General features: G+C 40.9%; 1 protein-coding gene across 3 annotated transcripts in view; it reads right to left on the minus strand.

Moving 5' to 3' along the window:
• Positions 1–17,569, minus strand: part of RAB3A (RAB3A, member RAS oncogene family) — a 388,099-nt gene that overhangs the window by 80,431 nt on the left and 290,099 nt on the right. For all 3 annotated transcript variants that reach the window (XM_044053827.1, XM_044053828.1, XM_044053829.1), the window contains one exon: positions 585–703. In XM_044053827.1, coding sequence (XP_043909762.1) covers positions 585–703 — 119 coding nt within the window. The remainder of the gene's footprint in view (positions 1–584; positions 704–17,569) is intronic.

Consider the following 17,569-nt stretch of genomic DNA (forward strand, 5'->3'; position numbering starts at 1 on the left):
AGTGGTTTTAGACAAAAAGGATTAAAGCAGAGCAGTAAATCTTGTACATGGAGAAAAAAACAAAACGTAATTTTCCCAACAAAAATTTAATTCTTTGACTTGTTTTTGTTTACTCCTATGTGTGATAACAGTCTACATGGAAAAGGCAGCAAACTTGTTTCTTTGAGAGAGATATTTTGTACTACCACATACCTGGAATGCAGTTACTAGAGTGCAAAAGTGCACTGGAACATATTTGCTGTTGCAGATGTTACAAAAAACAAATATTTTGATTAATTAAAAAAATGCTTAACTTTAAAGGTGCATATCAAGTACAATATATAGTGATACATGCTATTTTAAGAACAGCAGAAAAGGCTAGAGTATTATAGATGATGCAGGAGGTGATCGGTGTGTATGTTCCCAGAAAGGATTTGATAGGTTGAGCAGACTAATATAACCTGTGAAGGCAATGCAGTAGATGTACATTTTATTCAATGTAACCAACAATTAGCACAGAGCAGTGTTATTACTGTACCAGTAAGCATGCAAACAGCTAACTGAAACATCAGCTCCCCTGCAATGCTCATGAAAGAACTACCTACCAGTCCTGCACGGCATTGAAGGACTCTTCGTTTGTGATGTCATACATGAGAATAAAACCCATAGCACCTCGGTAGTATGCTGTCGTTATTGTTCGGTACCTCTCCTGGCCTGCTGTATCCTGCCAATAAATGAATCCACAAAGCAGTTAGTACTTTTTCTACATTAAGCAGGGGAACAGCAGAATACTTGTTAGCAAGGTGGGTTACAAAACATCATTTCAAAATAATATTCAAAAAGGGAATTGGTTTGGGACAGAAAAGCTTACTAAACAATTCCAATGTTGCCTTTGACGCACACTTTTCAACTTCTTTGCTCAAGAATTCTAAACAAGGTCAAAAATAAAAGGGGAATAAAGGTCCTATATCTTATTCACTAAAAAAAAAAAAAAAAATACTAGAAAAACAGGTTTTGTACCAGCATGCATTTTCTGACAAATTAGTAGTTTGAAACTCTAATAAATAGCACTACTGACTGACTGTAATCCTCAGTGATTCGTCAGAAAATCTAACATTTTATTAGGGACAGGGTGACCATATGAAGCAAAATCAGGGAGAATGAAGTGGTATACTTCTACCTAAAGGGACGAGCCTAACTCCAGAACTACAGAATGTTAGTTCAGTACTTCATAGTACTTTCTCTAAATCACATTAAATGAACAAGAAAGGAAGCAATGGAGTGTGCTACATTTTGTTTAATAGTCCAATCCATGCACTTTCTCTTGCAAGCAGTAAATAAAAAAAATAGATAAATACTGCAAATTGCTTAATTTTGTTTCACAATTTAATTTCCAAATAAATTTGGCTGACCCTGGATCTCCCAACTTCCATGCGTTTCCCTATCATTTTTTGTTAAAAGTTTTTTTCCGAAATAATGAAACTGGCTAGTGAGACTGCTTCAGGTCCAGGGGAGGGGAGTGTTTTGAAGACTGCCTCATCTTACTTCTCTCTGCCAGTTCTGCTAGTTGTTAACATGCATTAGCTTGGATGCTTGCCTGCATAGTATCTTAGGACTGACAATTCCTGACAGGTTATATAATAGTCCTCTTGAAGTAGTATGTACTGAGATGCTTGCCAAGTCTGCCATCTCAATCTGCAAACACATTCACATTGATTATGTGGGAGACTTTATGAAGTGTCATTCACTTATAACAAGCCTCATGACCAGCTGCCAACTTCAGTATTCCTCTCTATTCTCACAGTTACAGACTGAACTTACATAAACAAGCATTAGCAAACATGCTTCCATGGCGTAAAGAGTACAGATGCGGCCTAGTTCTGCCTGGCTCTCATTAAGATCACAATTACCTTTTTGCTCACAGCTGCTGTTACAGCAGTATGGAATAACTCAGTTAAAGTGCAGCACCTTTTAACTCATTACCTCTGACAACAAAATTGGGCTGCTATGGAAAAGACAGAATACAGCCCTGGTGAGATCAGAACACGAGTCGCAGGCAAACTTGTTCCATGTTGTTAATACAGGATCTCATAATTAAAAAAGCTATTACAAACATGGAAAACAAACAGCAAAAAGTGCAGTTCTGATTTTAGAAAAACTGTATTATATTAACTAAACAATTAATTCTGAAAATAAATAATTGCATCCTAATGGGTAACTGTTCCTGGTAATCACACTGTTCATGACATGTTCTCTGCTAAGCTGACAACATGCCTGTGGTGTCAAAAGTACACAACAAAGCCAACAAATCTTTGCAGTTACTCCTCGTCTTACCAGATCTGCATGTTACCTTATGTGTATTTTCCCTTGAGAAGGATGTTTAAATTCATCAGGTCTTTCATTTTTTTCAGCAGTCCTAATCCGCTTTTAACCTTAGCCATAGCTTTTACCCTATTCCCTTTAAAACATTTGCTGATTTTCTTTCCAATAGCAATTCTGGAACTTCATTCCAGACATCCACCATCTTTTTAGTGAGTTTCTCATATTCCTTGTGGAACACTTTTAAGGGTCTACATCATTCTAGGGTCTTAACCTTGTATCCCATTTTCTTATTGAAGTTAGGTAGTAAATCAAAGAAACAGTGTGTCTGTGTGTATTTCTGCATGCAGCACTTGAATTTGTAAGCAGCTTTCTCCATGTAAGTGTTCTGGGAAAATGATGGAAGGTTGTATGAAAATTAGGTACTAATTAATTGAAGTAGGTAATCATTAGCGGACCGGCGTTCCGCTGTGGCGACCCCTAACCGGGAAAAGCCGAACGACAAACATAAGCAGTGGTGGTGGTATGGACTGAGCAGTAGTTGTCCAGGAGTGCTGAATTTTAGGATGAAGACCAAATGAGTAAACACACCACACCTCACCAATGATTATTACTATTACTCTTGGTGCAGATTTTTAAAGCAACTCACATTGCTTTGTGATATTTACTACATATTTTGTTGGGGAATATCTATTAAAATAATCTCTCCATTTTGGGACTTATTGAACATATTTACTTGTTATGGGTATAGTATTTGTTTTAATTCAGTTTGATTTGGACGGCTTAATGTGTTTGAAGTTGCTTGCTATTTGCGGACACTTGCACAACAGTTGTGTAAATACTAAACTTACCTCCCTTTCTACAAAAAAAGAAAAAAAAAGAGACAGAGAATGAGATAAACATTTTAGGGTTTCGGATACGGCCAACATCAATTAGCTAGTTTTATGATTTTCAAATTACCTTCTTTGAAACATATGTCAATTCAAAATTTAAACAAGAAAGTGCCTTCTAGAAATAAGGCAACAACAGTTTAATACCATGATCAGAAAAGAGTCTGGCAACAGCCAACAGAAAAGCATTCTTAACAGAATGGACAGGAGCAAGGCTGTTCTCTTGTTTCCCGTTTCATTCCCTGATATAATCTGCAACTTGTTTTGATGTTTTACAAACTTCTCTGCTGCATGAGGAGATTCAGTGTTTTCTATAATGGCCCCACCTCTCCTACCTGAAAAGGCACAGGGCCTTCACTACTCACTTCCTCCCCTGATTGCGTCACCTGGGTTATAGTCATGGCTTCATCTCTCTAATCCAAAACAGCTGGCATACACTGTCAATAATGAATTAAAACTTAACATAGCAATGACACATCTCACTCTTTACCCTTAAAATAAGTCAGCCTTTAAGTATTCAAGTAGCAGCAATTTCCTCTGAGCAACCACCCTTCCAAGGATAGACCCTACACAGTTTGGTACCCAGGCAAAATATATATATCCTTACACAAAACAAAAGAAAACAATAGAAAAAAAACACTAAACACAAGCATTCAAAGTTAAAATATAAGACTTTATTAAAATAAAATAGCGCAATATACCTGAAATGTATATATTTGCATAGCAACATTTTTGCACACAAAAAGTTTTAAAAGACAAGATAGTATTCAGAAAAATCTCTAACATGTAAACTAAAAATTGCATCCTTTTGGCTAAAATATTTATTGCTCTTTACTGCCTCTAGCTTTTAACCCCAAATTAGATTTTTCAGAGTTATTAGAGTCAACAGATCCAGAAAATGTGCTCTGGACCACAGTAATGCTCCAGCAAACAAAGCAATAACTTATGTGGCTTCTGTAACTCATGATTTTTTTTTTAATTAACAGTGAGTCCCCAAACTGGGCTCCCTGTTACTTTTGTTTGAATTTGGAAAATGTCCTTATTGTCGTCATAGCTGTACACTTCTGGTGGGGGACAAACCATCAACAGTTTGTACTTGTTTGCTCAAAGCTGCATTGAGATAGGCCTTCTGCCATTGCTCTGGTGTGAGATTGGAAAAAGATAAGTGCTCATTTTCAACTGTTTTCTGCACATGTTTTACTAAAAACATTTGCTGCCTATCTTTTTAAACTGTGCAAATGTTTTTTTTCAGACTTGGTGAATTCAATCCTTACCTCTGTTCTGATCTTGTGTAACCCTCCAACTCGCCCAGCTGCTTTTGTGGTATTAAAGCTTGGTGGCTTTGAGTTGCCTGCCTCTAGTATAAATTTGATATTGGACACTCCCCCAAGTCCCATTACATTAGGTCATTTTACTGTGTACAGTGAGATAAGTTGTGAAGGCCCACCCCTTTAACTTCTCAACCTTGAATTATCCTTTGTCGTCTCACTTTCTACTAAAAAGAAGTGCTTCTTCCTGCTTCATTTTGCTGCTTGTACTTAGGAGTTCAACTGCGTGGAGACATGCGTGAATGGGCGTGAAGGTTGTGCGTCAGGGCTGGCAACTCGGCACGTAAAAATCTACTGCCAATCATTAACGGACCGGAGTTCAGCTGTGGCGACTCCTAACCGGGAAAAGCCAAAAGACACAACAACAACAACAACTTAGGAGTTCGACTGCATTTAGTTTGCTTTATTTATTACTGCTTGTTGAAGCCTTACTAAACTGATGACCGTATTCTACTGAATTGCTGCTTTATTTGAGCTGTCTTTTACTGCTGTGATTGTGAGCTACTGTTTTAAAGCAATCTACTTAATAACTAACTATATTTCATTGCTATCTACTGCAATCCATTACTGTTTAACTGTATTTTTTCATACTGTGAGTTTTGTTCTTTTGACTAAGTGGTTAATCTCTGCTTCTTTCTGAGATTTTTTTACTATGTTCTTAACCTTAAATTGAGTAGCATAGTCTATATATAGGTTTGCTGCATCCAGAGCTTAAGCTGCACAGTTTTTAACCCTTTGAGGTATTCCAGCTCCAAGTTTTCCCTTAGTAGCACTTGTGTGATCACCCAATAGAACTACTCTTAGACCTTTCTCCCTTTACCCTCTTAGCTCTCTCTGGCCTCTTTCCCTCAGTTTCTCGACAAATATGGATGGGCAATTTCCTAAGTTTTCTGCTACCAGTCTGGTTGATATGGGTATTCTGAGACAGTGTAGCAACTGCCTCATGTACATGGACAACTGTCTACTACTACCACCTAGGAACACAATGAGTGATGCAACTACATCAAGCACCTAGTGTCATTGCTCTCTCCCCCCAGAAACCAGTATATCTGGCACTAAGAAGGTTGACAACAGGAACACCACACCTCAAACACTACCCACATCTACACAACACACTCCCACATATGCAGGGGTCCTCAACAAAAACATACCCAAACAAAAGAGACCACTGAGGCAAAAACACACACTAACTCCACTGCCCAACACACCACACATAGTTCACACACCTGTGTCTCACAGCCACTAAGGCCTAAACATAAACATAAACCCAACATACTAGTCATAGGAGACTCCATTGTGAGATACACAGATGTTCCCTTCACCAGGCTTGATAAGGAGAAAGTCACGGTGAGTTGTTTGTCGGGTGCCAGAATCCGCCATATCACCCATGTACTGAAGTGTCTCAACAGGTACTGTTATGACTCTGTCATAGTCCATGTTGGCGTGAATGACTTGAGATGTACCTCTGGACTATATGAAGACAGACATGATCAAGCTCGCTGAATATGTGTCCCTGGCAGGTATGTTCCCAGCCTTAAATAACATTCTACTATCACCCAGAATGATGCCTCAATGCAAAGAGAAAATGACTGACTTTAACAATTGGTTTAGTTTCTGGTGTCATTCCAAGGGGATCCAGTACCTGATGGCCTGGAATGACATGATTGATAAACCAAGATGCTTTGCCAGAGATGGGCTGCATCCGTCTCCCTTGGGCTTCAAGCACCTGGCAAAGGCTCTTGCCTCCTCCATAGTGCCTTTTTTTGGCAATGTCATGAGTTCAAAACTACCAACATGAAAAAACATTAAAGGTCATGCTGCTAACGCTAGGCGTTTAAAATGAAACTGCACTCACTGCAAGCATTCTTAACCCTGGAAGATAAATCAAAAAATGAACTTCACTGTTAAAAACACAAAAAAATGGCTTTGCAGATAAGGAACCGAATTCAAACAAACTTGTAACTTTTTACTGTTTAATGTAAGCGCTTTCGTCAGAGACGATGCTCTGACTTCTTCAGACAACAAAATGCAAATAAAACAAGCTTTATATAATAAATCAATTAACTGATTAGTTCAATTAAAACCCATTTAAAGTGACAAAAACTTCTACTTTTGCTAAAACAATTTTTTAAAAACATCCATATATTACTAAAACTGGATAACTTATTACTTGTTGTTAATTAAATACATAAACGCTATCTAGCAAGTGCTTTCAACTTTAAAATACATTTCAAAGATATATGTTCATTCAGCCCTGGTGGATTATATGCTAGAGTCCGAATTTGCCACATAAGCTCCTTTTCCTCTAATTTTAATTCCCATGGGCCGCCTCTCCAATCTTGTACTACTTGTTCTAATACCACAAATTTAAATCTATGTGTTGGGTTTTCCATTATGTGTTTGGCCAGTGCGGTAGTGGTACTTCTCTTACTTATACTATACTGATGTTCATATATACGTTGTTTTAGTTTTCTTTCTGTTTTTCCTATGTAATATTCATTACATAATTCGCATAAAGCTACGTATACAATGCCCTTGGAGTTATAGTTAAATTTATCCCTGATATAATAATGTGCACTTTAATGCATGTTTTATTTGCATTTTGTTGTCTGAAGAAGTCAGAGCATAGTCTCTGACGAAAGCGCTTACATTAAACAGTAAAAAGTTACAAGTTTGTTTGAATTCGGTTCCTTATCTGCAAAGCCATTTTTTGTGTTTTTAACCCTGGAAGATGCTGACATTTCTGCAGCCACAGAAACCTGGTTCAAAGCTGTGGACAACACCCCAGCCATACCAGATTACTCACTCTACCATACATTCAGACCCCAAATCATGGCAAAGCAAAATGAGGTGGAGTTGCAATATATATACAAAAGACATACACACCTCCAGGTTGGTCAAACAGTATGATGCACAGGAAATACTCCAGGTGTAGATAACAACTGACAAGACCCCTATTCAAATCATAGCTAGCTATAGGCCTCCAACTTTGACTCAAGATGCCCACTCCATCTATCTGGACCTCTTCAAATCTATCAAGATTCAACCTTTTACCCTGATCCTGGGTGACTTTAACTACCCAGCCGTAGACTAGAAGAAATACTCATGCCAAAACACAAATGCCCAGAGATCCCTTGATTTCGTCAATGCAAATGCCTTGGACCAGTTAGTTGACACCCCCACAAGAGGTGAAAATATCTTGGACTTGGTATTAACCAACATGAGTAACCACTGCAGCATCCCTACAGTGTTGTCATCCCTGGTAAGATCCGACCACAAAGTGGTCACTTTCAAAGTCACCATCTCCCCTGACCCCCAGCTAGAGTAAAACAAAAAAACTTCTCCAGAGCTGATTACAACCTCCTGGGGGAAGGTATAAACAGATTCACAGCCCCCACCCCTCCACAGAACTGGCACATATATCCAAACCTACACCAAAAGTACTGTATGAGCATTTATATAGGTGCATGGAATCAGGAATGTCAAACAGGACGAAATCCTCCTCCTCAAGGAAGACTAAACCTGTCTGGTGGACATCTGCAATAAATAAACTCTATAATAAAAGGAAAAAAAAATTACTGACCAGGACCAAGAAGGAGCAGGTGCCTAATTGGAAACAATCTCTCCATAGCCTGAACAAGCAAATAAACGCACTAGTGAAATCCACCAATGCAGAGTCCAAACTGGCCACATCTACTAAAGACAATCAAAAGGCCTTCTTCACATATGTCCGCAATCTCAAGGGAAGCACCCAGATCTGCTCAGAACTGGTCGTCAAGGATACCACATACACAAACATTGTAGATATAGCCAACCTGCTGGCAGACAGGATCAGTGAAGACATCACCCCTCTGTCTCCCTCATCAGCAAAACAGGACATCCCCAGTACTTGCCCCCCCCCCCTTATCGCTAGGGAGCAAGTCATCACTGTCCTTTCAAAGGCAAAAAATACAGCCTCCATAGGACCCAAAACATCTCAGGCTGCATCCTACTTTAACTCAGGCAGATACCTGCAGCACCATTAGGCACCCTAATCTACCAAAGCCTGAGTACTGGCTTCATCCCAGCCGAGTGGAGGAAAGCCACTGTCATCCCTTTGCACAAAGGATGAGCATCCACTGATCCAGGAAATTATAGACCCATCAGCCTAACTAGCCTGATCTGCAAGGCCATTGAGCAGATTATTATGGACCTCATTAGTAAGGACATTGGCAACCTCCAGACACTTGATCCCACACAGTTTGGTTTCGTCAAGGGGAGGTCATGCCTGTTAAATTTGGTCGACTTCTTTGAGACAGTCACCACGGCCATGGACAAGGAAAAGACACACCGCCTACCTTGTCCTGATCAAACTCTTCGATACTATTCCCAACTCAGGTATAACAGATAAACTCTCTCAGCTAGGCATCAATCCATATGTTACCAGATGGATAGCAAACTGGCTCACTGATAGAAACAACCTACTCAAAATAGGGGAAGCCACCTGAAGCAGTAAACCCATAATGAGCTGTGCACCCCAGGGATCGGTCTTCAGGCCTTTGCTGTTTGGGATATACTTTTCTGAGGTGCAGGCCAAAACCAGTGGGATATGGCTGACCAAGTTTGCAGATGACTGCAAGCTGGGAGCTGTAATCAATTCCCCTAGTGATGTGGACATCCTCCAAGAGGGTCTCACCCAAGCAAATGACTGGTGCCAGAAACATGGCCTCAAAATGAACTCCCCTTTGGTGGGAGTGATGTCCCCAGAAATTATCACATTGATAATAAGGTCCTAAGCACACAATCAGTTGTGAGGGACATGGGCACCCAGGTGGATATCAAACTGACGTTTGATCACCATATTGCCTCCGTTGTACTGAAAGATTTCTAAATGGCCCACCTCATTAGTAAGGGTATCTCATCCAGGGACAAGGTGATCATAACATTGCTGTATTATTCCCTTATAAGACCCATTATTGAGTACAATACCCCTTTCTGCATGTACCTCACAAAGCACATGCAGCAGCTGGAGAGACCACAGAGGTTCCTCACCAGGAGAATCCAGGGCCTGAAACATTTACCCTACACAGATAGGCTAAAATCCCTGTCCCGCTACTCAGTCTCCAACAGACTCTTCAGTGGTGACCTCTGTCTGGCATACAAAGCAATCTCAGACCCCGCCCTTATGGGAATGCTGCATATCCACAAGTCAAGTTCCACTTGAGTAACCTCACGCGCAACCTCAACCTGGTCTGTGACATCAACAGGACTTGTTGGTGGGACAGATTTGTAACCCAGAGACTTCTTTTGTGGAACAGACTCCCTCTCCACGTCAAGCAGAGTACCTCAATAACGCTTTTTAAGTGCAACATGGATAACTGGATGGGGAAGAGAAAATACACCAATGGGATTCCACCTGTGTCCCTGCTGGACAGTGGCATAGGGTGCCGATTTGTTGGAACATGGGCTAAATTCTTGGTTAGGCTTGTAAGGGCCTCAGGACCAATAGTCTAGTAACTTCCTATGACCATCATCTTGTGACTTAACCAGAATCTTCAACCAAGTTTAGACTTTGCAACAGTCATACAATAACAGTCAAGAAGTAAAGCTTAGTTCTGTATCTAAATTGTAACACATTAAGACAGTGGCAGACATAGACACTTTCAATGTTTCTAGTTTCCTTTCAAGTATTACAATATTACTAAACTACAAGTACAATGTAGCCAACTGTATCTTAATTATTTATACACATTTTAAAATAATGCAGCCCCAATACATCTAGTTCAATCAAGAAGCTGCTGCACAAATATCATTCATGGAAGCATTATGGAAGAAAGTCATACAAGCACAAATAATGTTTGGTAGAATACATTTTGGAAGAGCTTGCAGACTTTGTCATATTGTCTTGAAATAATACAATACACTTAGAAAGACACTTTTCTGTGATTTCTTTTTTAATCATAACACTCTGATGAACGGAAAAATGGTTGGTCATCGGCCTGTTTACATAGTGCATGAACTGCCTGTATACATCCGTGCTGTAAAAGTGGTGCACTCCTAGAGTGCTGTGTAACGAAAATGGGAAATGCCCAGGCTGATTAAAACTAGTCCCTATAGCCACCTTATTTAGGGAGAACTGTTTGGTGCATAACTGAACTATTTCTTTTAAAAATTAAGGTAAGAGCACATACGCAGTGTTGAAATAGGTTCATAGGTAGGTACTAGGCTATCTGCCCGAAGGCATTTATAAGCCTAGCCAGAATGTGTTGGCTTTCGCCACTCCCCTTAGATTAGTTCCCTGTGCCTCTGTCCAGCAAAGATACTGAAGTGATCCCCGGGGTAAACTTTCTGTTTCCCATCCACTCGTCAAGGTTTCTCTTGAAGAGTGTTAGCGAGGAGCTCTGCCTAATGTAGATTGGAATCTTGTTCCAAAGCATGGGAAGTCTCTGTGACAGGAATCTATCCCTCCTGCATGTCCTATTTATTGTTGTGGTGAGGTTTAGATCCCTAGAGTGTGTGGCTCGAGGGGATAAGGTTTTCTTTAGGTGGAGCATGTCGATCAGTTCTGGGTTGGACATAGGCTTGTATGTCAGGCTGAGATCACCTCTGAGTAGGCTGTATGCAACCGAGTACAGCTGGAGTTTCTTCAGTCGAGCTGCATAGGGCATCTGCTTGAGGCCAGTGATCCTCTTGGTGAGGTACTTCTGTGGTCTTTCCAGCTGTTGCAGGTGTCTTGTAAGATACATCCCAAATGGGGCATTGCACTCTAGGATGGGTCTGATGAGCGATGAGTAGAGGGGGCACAATGACCTCTTTTGATCTGGATGCGAACCCTTTTGTGATGAGGTGTGCCACATAGAAGGATTTTCTAACCACTTTGGCAATGTGATTATCAAAGGAGAGTTTACTATCTACTTGAGTCCCCAGATCCCTTATTATGTCTTTCGTATTTAGGGGACTACCACCTATGTGGTAGTTTGTGGGCACTTTGGTTTTTCAAAGGGGATGACTATGCACTTTTTTTGCATTTAGCTTGAGGTCATGATTTTGACACCAGGTGTCATCTCAGTGAGACCCTTTTGGAGGATTTCTGTGTCAGCTGGAGAGTCAATTATAGCCCTCAGTTTGCATTCGTCTGCGAACTTGGTCAGCCATAGTCCTCCTGTGCTTGCTTGTACCTCTGAGAAGTATATGCCGAACAGGAGGGGTCCTAGGACTGAGCCCTGGGGAATGCCACTTGTAACCGGTTTAGAGTCAGACCTAGCTCCCACAACTCTTACCATGTGGGTTCTGTCTGTGAGCCAGTTGGCAACCCATCTTGTGATGTAGGGGTTTATGTTCAGGCTGGTGAGCTCGTCTATAATACCAGAATGGGGAATGGTGTCAAAGGCCTTTATGAGGTCTAGGTAGGCTGTGTGTACCACCTTTCCCTCATCTATAGCCTTGGTAACTGTCTCAAAGAAGTCCACCAGGTTTAGGAGGCATGATCTGCCGTTAACAAAGCCGAACTGGATAGGGTCCAGTGTTTGTAGGTTCCCAATGTCTCTGTTAACGAGTTCCATGATGATGCGCTCCATAGTCTTGCAGACCAAGCTAATCAGGCTTATAGGGTGATAGTTCCTGGGATCTGTTGTGGCTCCACCTTTGTGAAGTGGAATAACCATTGCTGTGCGCCACTCTATGGGTATGTAACCTGTGGAGAGGCTGAGTTTGAAAGTGTGTTTAGGTGAGGGGTTAGTTCGTCTTTGAGCTCTTGTAGGACGCAGCCTGGGACTCTGTCCGCTCCCATTGATGCTGTGTTTTTGGCTTTGGAGAGGGCTGTTTTAACCTGAGTGTCTGTGATTTCAGGAGCTCTATATTCTTCTGGTATGGTTATGTATGGTTATGGGCCCTTTTGGAGGTGCGAGGGGGGGGGGGTGAAGTTTGCACTGAACCTGTCTGCCAGGATGTTGGCAATATCGGTCGGTTCAGTGTATTTTGTATCATTCTGCACTAACTCAGCAGATCTGAGCATTGCCACTTAGATTCTTGACATAGCTGAAGAATGCCTTGTAGTTATATTTGGAGTCCTTGGCAATTTTTCTTTCGAAACTCGCCTTGGATGATTTTATGAGGGATCATAGTTTCTTGCTGATACTGATCAGGGATGTCTTCCCTTCTTGGGATTTTACTCTTTTCTGTACTAGTTTCCTCTATCTATTGTATAGCTTGTTTATGGCAGGAGTCTACCAGACTGGTTTCCTTTTCTTGGAGGAGTGAGTCTTGGTTTTGCTTGGGATAGCACAATCCATGCATTCTTGTAAGTGCCCGTAGAATGCATTAGTAAAGGATTTTGCAGCTTGGACAATATTATCCTTTAGCATGGGGGCTTTGAAACTTTCCACCTCTGTCTTAAGTAACGTGAAGTTTGCATTTGAAAAGTTTTTCACGGTGGTTTCCTTGTCCGGGGGTGGGGGCGGAATGTGGATATCCAAAGTGATTTGTTTATGGTCAGATCTAACCAGTGAGGGGTTGACCTCCAGTGTGGAGCACCGGTCGCCCATGTTGGTGATGACCAGGTCCAATATGTTGTCACCTCTGGTTGTAGTGTTGACCAGTTGATCCAGGGCGTTTGAGTTTATAAATTCTAGGAAATGTTGGGCAAGGGAGTTAGTACTTGAGTTGTTCTCCCAATTAATGTTTGGGTAATTGAAATCACCCAATATTAGGGTGTTTGGTAGGACCTTTATATTTCCCAGTGTTTCCAGAAATGCGGAATGGGAATCCTGGGACATGGTGGGTGATTTGTAGCAAGCTACAATTTGAATTGCAGTTTTGCCCTTTGTTAGTTGCACGTGGATGATCTCTGAAGCATCGTGCTGTGCCACTAACCTGGAGGTGTGGGTATCCTTGATGAATATGGATACACCTCTGCCTTTTGTATTTCGGTCCTGGTTCTGTGGCCGAAATATATGGTATGAGTTGTAGCCTGGTAGTGCTGGGGTGCTCTCTGGAGCCTTAAACCAGGTTTCTGTTACTGCACATATATTAATTTTCTCCATACTGAGGAGTACCTCGAGTGCATGCATTTTGAGGTTTAGACTTCTGGCACTAAGTAGCATCACCCTCAGTTTTTTTGTTACTTGTGCTATTTATAGCAGTGGGTTTGTCTTTTGAGCCTTGCCTAAAAAAGGCACTATGGGGGTGGCAAGAGCCTTGGCCAGTATTCAAAAGCCTAAGGGTGACAGGTGTAAGCCGCCTCTAGCGAAGCAGCGTGGCTTGTCGAGCATGTCATCCCAGGCGGACAGACACTGGATCCCCTTTGAATGACACCAAAAACTGAGCCAATTGTTGAAATTGATGATTTTTTCTTTATACTGTGGTATCATTCTTGGTGAGGGCAGGATGCTACTCAGGGTCAGGATCATACCGGCCTGGGCTACAAGATAAGAGAGCTCTTCCATGTGTCTCTTTTCATGTAGTCCAGGGAGGTACGTCTCAGGTCATTCACACCAACATGGACAATGACAGAGTCATATTTGTACTTGTTCTGGAGTGACCTGAGTGCTTGTGTTATGTGGCGGATCCTGGCACCCGACAGGCAGCAAACAGTAACCTTCTCCTTATTCAGCCTAGTGAGTGGGACGTCAGTGTGCCTGACTATACAGTCACCTATTACTAGTATGTCGGGTATGTTATTTTGCCTTAAGGGCTGTGATTGCATGGCACACTGGTTTTGTGAAGTATGTGTTTCAAGATTTGTGTTGGGGGATGGAGGTTGCTTGGATGTCTGCTTTGGAGGTCACTGTTGCTTTTGCAGATTTTTATTTAGAGCCTCCGAGTATGTTTTCGTATATTTATGTGTGTTTTTTGCCGGTGCTGGTTTAATGGGTCTATGTGAGACTGGTGATGTGACGCAAGTATTTCCCTTCTCCTAGACTGTCTGATCCAGCCTTGGATTGAGAGAGCTTAGCCTCCAGTTTGGCTGTATAATTGCATCTCTCACATGTATTAGTGTTTGGTGGTAGGATGAGAGGGTTGTCTGTGTACATGAGGCAGTTGTAACATTGCCTCAAAATGCCCAGATTCACCAGTTGGACTAGAGATTATGCCTGAAACTGCCCTTTGGATATGCCTGGATAGGTACAGTGAACTGTTTTACTGAATGGCTGGTAAGGTTGAATAGAGAGCCTTGTCCTTCTGTACAGTATAGGAGGATCTAGTGCTAGGGTTTATAAGTGCTTGCTATGAGTTTTGAGCAAGTTCTGGGCTGAGAAATGAATGGCTTGAGTGCTTAAGTTGAAAGTTTGTCTAGTTCCAAGGGAAAAATTGAAGAGGAGACTTTGTGGAGCTGGGAATAGTTATACCCTAGCTAACCGGCGCTGCCTGGCATGCAAAACCGAGCAAATGCGGTATTTATAGCAGGGAAATGAAAGAGAGAAATTAGCCCAAAATGGCCAATAAACTACTAATTTCTGGGCTGAAACCACTCCTCCAGGGACAGATAGGCTGCTCAAAGCTCCCCTCTCTCACAGGTGAACAGAGAAACTTCCTTCTAACCAGGTAAGGTATGGGCAAACACAGAGATTTGTAACGCAGCCCTGAATTCAGCACTTAACCTGAAAACTGGACTGTACTAGCTTAGAAAGGCGGGAAACAAGTATACACATATATATATATATATATATATATATATATATATTTGTTTCAGAAAATATACAGTAAAAAAAAACTCTTTAAATGCACAGAAAAGGATACTTACTGTTATAATTCTCAGATCAGAGTTGTAGTCAATGCCACTAGTAATAAAGTAGGAAGAAACACAAATACAGTAAAAGCAGATGAATAGAATGCAATTTTTTATATATATAAAACAATAGAAAATGAACAACTGATTTAAACAAGTTACCCAATTAACCAGAAAAAAGCTCAAAACTGAGCCCTGCTCCAGCAGTCTTCAAACAGACAAGTGCTATCTGCACACTCCTGCTGCTAGGGTACATGGGAACCTTCTCCAAAAAAAGATGGCCTGGGTCAGTGCTCAAGTTATACAAACAAAGCTAGATTCAGCAGGCCTGAATCTGGTCTATGCTGCAGCAACAAGGCACACCATTTTCAGAAAGAAACAGTTCAAATAAGCAGGCACAATAAGCCTGTGACCAGAAATTCCCAGCTCAGAAGGGCAAAATCCAACCTCCCACAAAAGTGCAGACCACAAACCCTCTTAATGTAAAATAAAAACTGGCCCAAAGCCCAAGTGCTTAAACCAGAATTAATACATTTTCGAACAGACACTAAGCCTTCAATCAGCAACTCCCAACTCAGAAGGATGTAAGCTTCCTGTACTGACACAACGGTGCAGACCACAAACCTTCCTAATGTGAAACAACTGGTCTAAAGCCCAAGTGCGTAATCCGAAGGCTTAGAATAACAGTTGCAATTTAATCGGCTACTAACAAACAGTAATAAATGCAGCAGAATAAATCATTAAGTACTTTTAAGAACAGGCAGCAAGAGCAAAATAAATAATAAAGTAGGACGAAACACAAACACAGAAAGCAGATGAATAAAGTGCAAAAAACATTTTTTTTTTTCTCTCTGTATTAGGTAGAATGAGCTAAAGACACTAGACTGGGAGGAGTGTCACAGATCAAATATATAGTAGGAGCAGGCAATTGCAAAGCCACCAAGTATAAAAAGAAAACACCAATAGGGAGGACAGGGTGGCGGAAAAATCAACTCAGAAAAGTAACACTTTCAACACAGATCAAAAGCCAGCAAATATGATCTTAAATCAATCAAGCAAAAGCAATTAGAATATTGTAGAACTTTAGAAAGAAGTACCAAAAAATATACTTATCAATTTATATCTTGAGTTGTTTCAGTAGCACTCTCAATCAGAACTCAATTAGATTCAAGCAATGAATGCAGAGGTAACAAACAGGGAATCTTAATTACACGAGCAAGCCTTGAGACAATCAGATAAAACACACAAGTTGTTGATAAGGTCACTTTCCTCAATATGTTCTATAAGATTAAGGCAGAAGTCTGTAGAAAGTACAATTGAAGTAGTAAAATTCAATGTGAATTTTGGTTCTAAGGATTCATTCCCTTCAACAATGTTGCAGGGGAGATAGAGACAGGCTGCGTGAAAATTGGAGACCCATAAAGGAGAAGAGACTATGAACAAGCTGGGAACGAATAGCTGCAAGATTCTACACTTTATGCCAAAACAGCATAAGCAAGTTCTGAGACTGGATGTGAGGAAGGATACTAACTGCCTGACTGCAAATTAAAGCTAAATGGTGGAACTTAAGACAGCCATTTCATATATTTCTCAGATATCTACAGTTGGACATGACCAGGCAGAACATCTAATGGAACCCGAGGAAACTATGGAGTGTATTAAGCAGCAGTTCATGGAGATTCAAGAAAAGGTTGATGGAACAATGAAGCAGCCATACCACATGGAATACAATTTAACTTCTACAAAGGACAAAATGAGAAGGGTAAAGCTGAAAATATTAGAAGTTTTGAAGTCAGAAGAAAATGTTGGACATGCTGGATTATTTTAAAAATAAGATGATGGAGTGGCTAGGGTTTGCCACTGACTCATTAAGTACTTAATGGGTCAAAAGACTGTAGCTGGGACAGGCTGAGCTGCACTATGGAAAGCCTAGGCCGATGCTAGTGCTTTTTACACTGTGTTGTAAAGACGAGTATTTACCTGTGGAAATTGTAGAAACCAGGGTGTAAACTAGTTAGGGCATATTGTTCATGGCTTGTAAAACACTACTACTTGGAACTGACTTTGCAACATCAAATGAACCTATGGATGCAGTCCGAGTGCATAAAAAACATTGGAACTGTCATTCTCATTAGTGTTGAAAGTGTACTGGAATGGTAAAATGATGACTTTTGATTATCTATAGATGACTCAACTAGAAACGGCCTGTTACGTGCGACCCAAATGTGAATGGGAAAGAGAAGGATAAAGACGATGTGAAATTAAGATGTGTGGATATGCAAGTACAGGGTAAAAATAAAGATGAATGGAATTAGAATGAGACCCAGCTGAAATAATACCACTGTACG

This window comes from Protopterus annectens, chromosome 13.part0 (assembly GCF_019279795.1).
Source record: "Protopterus annectens isolate FY-2018-M chromosome 13.part0, PAN1.0, whole genome shotgun sequence".
In the NCBI taxonomy this organism is placed as follows: domain Eukaryota; kingdom Metazoa; phylum Chordata; order Ceratodontiformes; family Protopteridae; genus Protopterus; species Protopterus annectens.